The 9,227-nt window shown below is 36.8% G+C and overlaps 1 protein-coding gene across 2 annotated transcripts; it reads left to right on the plus strand.

Annotated features, from left to right (window-relative positions):
* LSMEM1 (leucine rich single-pass membrane protein 1) lies at nt 1-8,228 on the plus strand. 2 transcript variants are annotated; one of them, XM_058805778.1, is made up of 4 exons: nt 1-156; nt 2,582-2,713; nt 5,742-5,879; nt 7,611-8,228. In XM_058805778.1, exons 2-4 carry the CDS (start codon nt 2,587-2,589, stop codon nt 7,796-7,798), a joined length of 453 nt encoding a protein of 150 aa, XP_058661761.1. In that variant the 5' UTR covers nt 1-156; nt 2,582-2,586; the 3' UTR covers nt 7,799-8,228. The 2 variants fall into 2 exon arrangements, with proteins under 2 accessions (XP_058661761.1, XP_058661762.1); XM_058805779.1 differs by lacking the exon at nt 1-156 and adding an exon at nt 844-893.
* Nucleotides 8,229-9,227: the final 999 nt, after the last annotated feature.

Below are 9,227 nucleotides of genomic sequence, written 5' to 3' on the forward strand. Positions count from 1 at the left end.
GTCTGTTTCACAGCTATCTTTTATGGGTACTGCAGGACTTGAAAGGTTCCTATGGGACTAAAAGTAGAGAGAGGAACTGCAGAACAAGTTTTCTTCACATGATTTTCACTGGCTGATTTCTTCCATACTGGCACATTACCTGAGTGTAATTATGTTGTAAGTAATGTTTCATTCTCATATTTTTTAACCTTTTAGACTTTATTTACTTTTTCTTTCTGTGAAGAATTCTCAGTGTGTTTTCGTTCCAAGTTTTTTTTTTCTTAGGAAGAAATTTAAAAGTTGTATTGGGGAAAAAAGTCTTCAGGCAAGGTCAAAGTACAAGATACAATGAATCCAAAGGTCCCAATGTTTAGATTGATTTGTTGGGAATATAATCAACACTTTTGTCCAGTGGCACTAATATTTGTATCCTTTCTCCTTTGACACGTCAATGGAATCAAACAAATGTAATATAAACTTTCTTTAATTAATAATGGTAGTCCTCACTGTGTCTACATATGCAAATACTTAAATAATAAGTGCAGAAAAACAGAATTCATAATACTAATGAATCAAAGGTAGTCACATTTATTACACCTCAAGCTGTTAAGAAGAGTCTTCCCTAGAGCTGCAGGGAGGTATTAATCAAAAGAGAGAAACAACTGCTCTTCAGAATCTAAAAATAACCGGCAGCCTTTGTGCGTGCAATGGTGACTTTTGGCACACTGCTCAAACACAAAATGACTGTGTAGGCTGAGGATGTGCCTGTGGGGACACAGCAGGGCAGAGCCAGCTCTGGTGGGGATGTGGCTCAGACTCTGCTGCCCGGTGCCATGCCATGCTCTAGAGGAAGGACAGTGGACACAGCCATCTGTCCTGAAGTTACTGCTGCACACCCAAAGATCATATACTAGGTAAGGTTAACCCCTCTCATGCCAGCTTTTCTTACGTTTTCTTTGCACTTTGAAGCAACACTTCTGAACAGAGAAAGAAGAAAGTTGTAGTCTTTTCTTATGGGCTTTTAAAGAGAAATATGAAAGTATCCTTATAGTCCTGTCAGCCTCTACTAGCAGGAGATCAAGTCCTGTTGTCAGGATTGCTTTCAGTGCTTAGTCTGCAGAGGCTCATTGAGTGTCTGCTTTGCAGTGTGCTCAGATTTGGGGGAATTATAGCGATCTTCTGCATTTGGTTTGATGAGGGAAGGAGTGAGGATTTTCTGCAAACAATTAGGGTTCAAATTTTAGGTTTTTGATTTAAGTGTTTTATTAGGAATCTGGTCACACTGTGTTCTGTGTTCCGTGGGGAGGAAGAAAAGGCTCAGAAGCATGTCAAGAGGACAGTTAACCCATCTAGGATTCAGAAATCACCCTTAGGTGCTTAACACGAGTCATCAAGAGAGGTTTGCATCCCACAAAGTGCTGATTTATGTTGGCAGATGAAATTGAACTTGGGAGCTTTATAAAATACTAAATGGGTAAGATGCATTCTAATCCAAATTTAAACTAATCTGTGGGGGCACCCTCCTTACATTCACTAGCAAGAAAAATGTACGTTTAGGCTGTGATTCTAAGGTGAGAAAGGAATATCTTAGAATAAGAGGGATATTACCTGGAGCAATATATTTTTCTTTAATAATTACAGAGGGAGTTTTCAGTGACAATTGTAGACAAACATGGCTACTTAGAATGCCTACATCTCCTTATGCCTGGAAGTGTAGGTTGTTTCTGGAAGACATTTTTGCAATCACAGTAGTGTAAAGAAAAGCAAAAGACTGATAAGGAATAATATGCAATACATAGAAACCGCCTCCCTATGTATTGCTTTTTTTCTATATATAATCTTCTTTCAAAACTGTATTTATGTTAAGAATCATTCACTGAGTTCATGCACCTAGACTCTGCAGAGAAATTGCTTTTACTAATTGAACTTCCTCCAGTGCCTTTTTTAAAGCAAGGGGTACCAGTCTGAAGAAAAAGCTTTTAAAATTTGTCCAAAAGTGTGAAGTAGACTATATTTTTTCACAGATAATAGTGATATTCTAAGGTATATAAACTTTCTTCACAGTGATATTCTAAGGTATAAACAGACATATATTCTCGTTGCTTATCTCCTACATTCATACCTGCTCTCCCTGTTTTATGTCTCAATTACTTGATGCTGAAAGAAGAGGACCTGAGTGACATCTTTCCTAGAGGTGTTAGTGGAGGTTTGGCTTTTACTGTGGTCAGGATCTTACACCTCCTCTTACCACGTACTCGCCAAACCAAAGGATAATACACTAAATAGGTACCATTCAAATCAATGCTGGAGCCAGTCAAATTGACTTCTCTTTCTCTCTCTTTCCCCATACACATATGTATGTGAACAAATACAATGCAAAAATAAAATGTTTTAATTATTGAAGATTTTCAAGAATAAATAAGTGCTATGTATTGAGTTGTCCCTGCCTTCAAGATCTAATAAGTGTGTTAGTCCTTCAAGTCTCTGTATTTTAGGAATTGTTTAGGCCGCTCAGTATTTCCTTAGAAAAGGATACCAGCTGTTACAAGTTATTTCCCACAGCCATATGTTAATTTACCTTTTAAATTATTGTTTCTTTTAGAGACAATGGAGAGGCCTTCCTTGGAATTTAACCTGCCTGATACTCATGGAGAAGGAAAACTTTATGTAGTTGATTCCCTAAACAACCTAAACAAGCTAAATGTTTGTCCAGCTGAGTCCCAACATTCACTAGGTGTGTATGATAGGTGATCTGTGGATTTCTGTACATACAATCCATATTGTGTGTCACTGATGTCAACAGCCTAATAGGCCAATAGGTATGCCAAGCTCTGTACTGAAAAATGTAGGAAAAGGAAAAGATTGAAAATGGCATAATTTAGACAGATCAGACAATGATTTAGCTGAGTATTTCCACTTTAGGTTCCTGAAAATCCTTGCATTTAGTTAGGGATTTGCTTTCAAACCTGATCTTATCTTCTATTTCAGTTGGGATTTATGAGGTGATCTCTTGCAGAATAATGTGTCTAGTGATGCCCAATATACACCTACTATATAAATAGCATCATAGCTCTTCCCAAGCACTAAAATTCATACATGGCAATAGAAGCACCTGAGAATTTCTGCTCATTCCTTTAAGATTCATCTCCTAAGAACTCAAACCAGTTACCTGAAATATCCTGTGAAACCTTTAAGCATTTTACTTTCTGAACTTTCTTTACTCTCAGTTTCAGTTATGGCTCTCACATTTCTACTGGTTTGCTAAGGCTTTTGCCTTTGATTTCTCGCAGCAACAAGAATATTTTCACCCAGTGATAGCTACAATTTGAGTTCTTTGTGACATGAAAATATCTTAAAACCTGGGGCTCATCAGCAACATTCCACATAACAATATTTGAGTCTGCTTTTATTTCCCTTATTGTAATGGCAAATTTGAGTGAAGAAATTTATAGATCAGCAGCCATGTTAAAATGTGGCCATGATTTAATCATGCGTCTCATTATGGGTCTTAAATATTTTCTCCTTACTTCTGTTTCCAAGTCCCCCAACTTTTCCTAATCCAACTAGCTGAGTGGTGCTGTTTTCTGCATTTAAGGCAAATATTTTAGACATAAAGCACTAATTTCTCATAAACAGATTAACTTGATATTGTCACTTCTACACATGGAAAATGAGACAATGGCATATATAAATTTTAATTTTAAGAAACTCCTTTCAGTGTGACTGTTTTGCTTTCTTTTGCAATTTTATTAGACAGTATTATTTACTTTTAGGGTAAATATACAAGGTTCTGTGGGAACATATGTGATTCTCTGGAATAATCACATGCATGCCCCTCCCTACGTTTCAGCAGTAAAAAATGGTAGCTTAATAAGTATTTTATTAATAAATTTGTAAGATCCTTTGGTTCCTTCTAAGATTATTCTTCTAATGTAACTTTTAAGCTTAGAAAGTCTGTAGATATCTCATCCTGTCAGCTAACTTACCCAGCAGCATAAAACTCTGGTTCTCTTGCCAGAAAATCAGAGACATATCCAAAGCTGTTTGAAATGAATATGCTGTTTAGTTTCTTCGGTAGGAGCCATGCAGTGATTTCATGTTTTAGGTGATAAAATATTCCTACTGCTTGCAGTTTGACAAGAACGTGTGCTCACCAATTCCTCACAACACTGTAGCCTGGCGGGTTCAGCCTGATGAAATAGTAAGAAGTATTCATTAGGCAGAGCTAGCTCAGACCACTTTTGAGACCACTATTGATAACTTAGGATGCTTGCCAGGCAGCAGAATCAGGCCCTGGCCATCCCTATTATTCTGATTAGAAAGCAATATTGGTGCAGACACTTATTATATGGTGCATTAGTTATGAATGCTAAGCGAATAAGAATAGAACCTCAAAGGAGAAACAAGAAAATATTTCAGCTTACTCACAGACAGGAGTGTGTTAAATACAAAAATAAGGAAAACCAGAAATATTCCCAGAAAACTACCAGCTCAGTGAATTGCTCAGCCCTAGGTAGAGTCATTATTAAAGTCCTGTAATGGCATATGCAGCCTTTCCTCAGCTTTGTCACTACAAGCTCAGTTGCAAAGACCTCAGAGAATTCCACCAGCTAAAACAAGAACATGACCTAGAAATACATTTTTCACAGATGCACACTCTACTCTCCCTTTCATAATGGCAAGAGAGCAATTACAGAAGGATAAATTACAGTAATTTGCATGTAATTTTGATATGTATGAGACTGACACCAAAGTGAAATTACATTAGCTTTCTCCTCCCTCCAAAATAGAAAATAAACCCAAATCTTTGTAAGTTATTACAGTGGAGTACAAACTTAAGATTCAACAAATATGGCTCAAGTGTAAATTTTTTACATTCACATGAATTTCCTCGTGGTGTTCACTTGACTTATCTTTGGGGCTTACTGCCACCTCTCATTGACTGCAGAATTTCCCTATATATGCAACACATTCTTTAAAAAGCAATGAACTGGCTTGTTGAGCTGATTCAAGGTGAGCACTGAAAGTGCCTTTCTTTTTCCCCTCATCCTTCCTGTGCTCTAAGGACAACATCTGTAGTCTATGTGAGAGTCTGTTCCATTCCTGACAATTGGGAGGATTGGTGCCTCATTCTTTACTGGAATGAAACCAACAGATCCTAAAGATGAAGAAGAACATTGGAAACATTTGTTTTAAGATAAAACAGTCAAGACCTAAATTCATTCTGTCCAACATTAGGGGCTTAACTGAGGTGTGTACTTTGGGAGATTAATAATCCCAGGGATACTTCTCATTAAACAGAAAAAGAAGCATATCTAGAGGATGAATGTGTATGATGAATCTGTACCTTGGTTTTCAATATGAATTTCGCTTTCTTCCCTTTTGAAAAGGTTAAATACAATCAAGCCCTTACAAATCTGCCCGAAGAAAACTTCATTGCAACCTTTGTACTTGTACAACAGCTGTAAAACTCTGAACTGTAAAACAGGTCAACTTCAACAAAACACTGTATTTCAACACAGAAACATTTTTGTTGAATGTATTCTAACAGCTGTAACAGATGTATAATTTTTTACATTTCCAAATTCAAGCTGAGTTAAAGCTAATTTCTTCCCCTTTCATGAAATATCACAGAATAAAACCTGTTGGCCAAATATACAATGTATTCTGCATAATTTCGTGATGCCAGAAGCATTTTGTCATGCTTACCCTAACCAACCTTAAAAAGCTGTATCACCAAATGGTTTGCCATCTCTTAACAGACCAGGAAGACAACACGGGTGGTGCTGGAGAAAGTATGGCAGGGAGCAACGCAGGAAACCAGCGTTTGTTCTTCGTCACCTTTGTTCTTACTCTGACCGTCAGTTTGGCGCTTGTTTCATTTGTAATATTCTTAATATGTAAGTAAACCAAAGAGTAGTTCTTGAAAATGTAGGGCCAATTGGGAAAATAACTTTGCTGAAATGTGTCATGCTACCCTGTAACATGCTGCTCCTGTGTTTGCGTGGTCAAAGGCTTTGGCTGGTTCTGGGCACTGGGTCGTGGTGCTGGGGCAGAAGCACAGGCAAATAACACTGTCTCAGGGCTAAAAGGCATGATTTTATTCTTAGTGCTAAGGATTTGTGAGCTTCAACAGCTGTGAAGAATTTATCTCAGCAGCATTATACTGTCTTGCTAAAAATGCTGGCTGGAAATGAAATTAAAATTTAAAGGTAATTGTAAGGCAGTGAGATACTTTGGCAATGTGCCTCCCATTCCTTTCCAGATAAAACTCAGTATTGGGGTCATTCCACTGAACCTGGAATTCCACCCAGGCTAACACTTAAATCAGGCTACCTGAAGGAAGACCTGACCCTTTGTCATCAAAGTACTGCCTGGAAATTGATTTGGAACTAAGAAAGTCTTAAGCATAAGAAAAAGAATTAGATATTTATCAAGATTTGCATGTAGCATTGGGTCTATAAACACAATCACTGTTCCAGTTTTTTAGGGCTGCTCAGACAGGTTTATCTGAAGACATGGCTGGTTAATGGAACCCTTCTCATCTTGGGGTTTTCTGAGCTAAGAATATTGAATAGAATCTGAGGTGCATTATTTCAATTTACAAGACTATTTTGAAAGAGTTGGAACCCATATGAAATCAAGATTTCTTATATCCTGTAGTAGGGAATTTGCTGAAAGATAGCGAAAATCCTGATCTTTCTTTTAGGCCAGGAAATCTTAACCCTTGACTAAATTTTTTTACAGGCTCTCAAAGGAATATCAGACAAGTAAAGAACATAATGCAGATTTTAAGTAATATGATTGTAAAAGCCTAATTGAAATATCTCATACTTGAATTTCAGATTTATTTAACATGAAGCTGCTAAAAGTAGAGCCTTGGTATAGAAAAATTAGTACTGGGTTGCTCTAGTGGAAAAATTATAAACTAAAGTGAAAAAAAAAAACTTAAAAAATTAAAGCAGTTTGCTTCCACTCAGGATGGTGGAGGCCTGGGTTTTTGAAACTGATTTCCAGTGGTATTTCTGTTTATGTTACAATGTTTTATTAGATACATAAAGATATAGTGTGTTCTATAATCTGAGATGCTTGCAACCCACAGGCATAGGTTCATTTAGCCTTGCTACTATTGCACTTAAGCTTCAAAGCCCATGGGTAAAATTTTTAACTTCAGAAGGCCAAAATAAAAATAGCTCCAAGAGTGCATATTGGCATGCCAGAGGAGGCTGGCCTCGAAGTGCCAGTATTTGCAAGAATTTTTATTTTATTTAAAATAAAATAGATGCACATACATGCCACAAATTGGGTCTTGAGCCCCAAAATGATAAATTTCCCTGTTGATGCTAATGGATATGTTTCTGAAAACTGCAAAAATTATCTGATCCATATATAATTTTATTACTCTGCACTAAACTAAAAGAAGAATCTAGCAAATAAGCAAAAAAGAATGCAGTGAGCAGGTAAGCCTACCAGATATATGACTTCGTATTATTAGGTTTTGTAGTTATTTTCCTGTTTAATATTTTCAGTCATCATAATTCCTTACAAAGTCTCACAGGAATACAAGTGAGAGTAGTCATGCTCTTGACTTAAATGTTGCTAATTTAATGTGGTACATTCTCCTTTTCAAGTTCAAACTAGAAATGAGGTGGACCAAATATCAAGCAGACTACTATCTGAAAAGAAGAACATAGAAGAGCTGAAGAAACTTAACAATATTATATTAAAGCATCTGAATCAATCCAGAATTAAGGAAAAGCCTTCTGATCTTCGTGCTTACTTTTTCACCCATGCTGAGCTCAAAGTCCCTGGAGAATAAATTTTCTTTGGAAAGAAATTCAGCATATTCATAGCTCAGACATGTTCACATGTGGCACACAAGCTGCTGAAACATGCTTGCTGAAACATTGCTGGAAAAGCCAGCTGAATGAAAAACATTAGCAATTAGTATTTTACCCTGTTTTTTGTGAACATAGATTTGTAATAGCAAGCCCATAGGATTCACAATAAACAATGGATTGTCAGTCTGGGCAAAACTTCCAGATTCCCTGTGCATTGTAAATCACTTTAATTGTAAGTTAATGATCACAGAAAATCACGAGTTCTATTCACATGATTCCAGCATGACCTTGTTCACTTGTTCATTCTTCTGTTACCTTTGTACAAGCTTTCTGTTTGTTTCTATTGCTATTTGTAATTAAGGATAACTTTGGATTTCATAACTTATAAATAAATCCATTTCTGTTCTAGAGTTTTGTGGTTTTCCCTTCTGTGCACATAAATATACTGATATACTACTCTTTTTGTGAAAAATCATCCAAACTTGAATAACAGCAAACCCTTTCATAGGATGCCATAATCAGCCCAAATTTGTATTGACAGAGTGAGTGTCCTATTGCTTTACATGGAAAGTGTGTTTAGAGGACTCAGTCTGGTAATGCCACAGCATCATCACAAGCACTCTATCTCATAGCAATGACAATACACTGTACTCACAATCTGCAGGTGAAACCCAAGTGTTTTTATAAAGTGATGTGGGGGAAACACTACTTGTCCTTGTACTCCTCCCTATAGTTCCTGCTGGGCACCGTCAGAGAAGAGCCAGATAAAATATGGCTGGAACCTTCATGGTTTTAATGTTGAGTGATACCTCATAGGCTAAAAGGAGCCACCCTCTCTGAATTCACATGGCAGTGGAATGGCAGCTGACACTATGGAATATGTCCAACATCTTTTGTTTCACTTAAAGTTCTCATTCTCATCCAATTCTTTCTTATTTCTTCTGGACAGTTTTACAAAAAAAGTCACCAAACTCAACAGCTAGCATTGCAGTCTTCTTTTCCAGAATTCATTATATTCCTTTCTGTGATGACCACTTCATTGTCTGCAACAAAGGGAAGAACTAAGTGCAGGAGAATTTCTTGGTATCACTCTACCTGGATTGGCCCACCAATTCTATTCCTGCTATTATGAGTGATTTCCTTTACACTTATGTTTTACATCATCTTCTTTCTATTTCCTGATTTTTATTTTCCTGATCTGTTACTGTCAAGTTATTCACATGAAAATGGTGAAGATTGGTTTCAAGAGTTCATTACTCCCGCTGTTACTTCCCAGCTGCAATTTTAGTTATCTCCTCTGGACATCACAAGTAATTTTTACAAAGGTGACTCTAATACAGCTATCAGAGAATGAAAAAATAAGTGTATAAAAACTTGTAAGGAAAGGAACCCTGAAAGTGTAACCCA

This window comes from Ammospiza caudacuta, chromosome 5 (genome assembly GCF_027887145.1).
Source record: "Ammospiza caudacuta isolate bAmmCau1 chromosome 5, bAmmCau1.pri, whole genome shotgun sequence".
In the NCBI taxonomy this organism is placed as follows: domain Eukaryota; kingdom Metazoa; phylum Chordata; class Aves; order Passeriformes; family Passerellidae; genus Ammospiza; species Ammospiza caudacuta.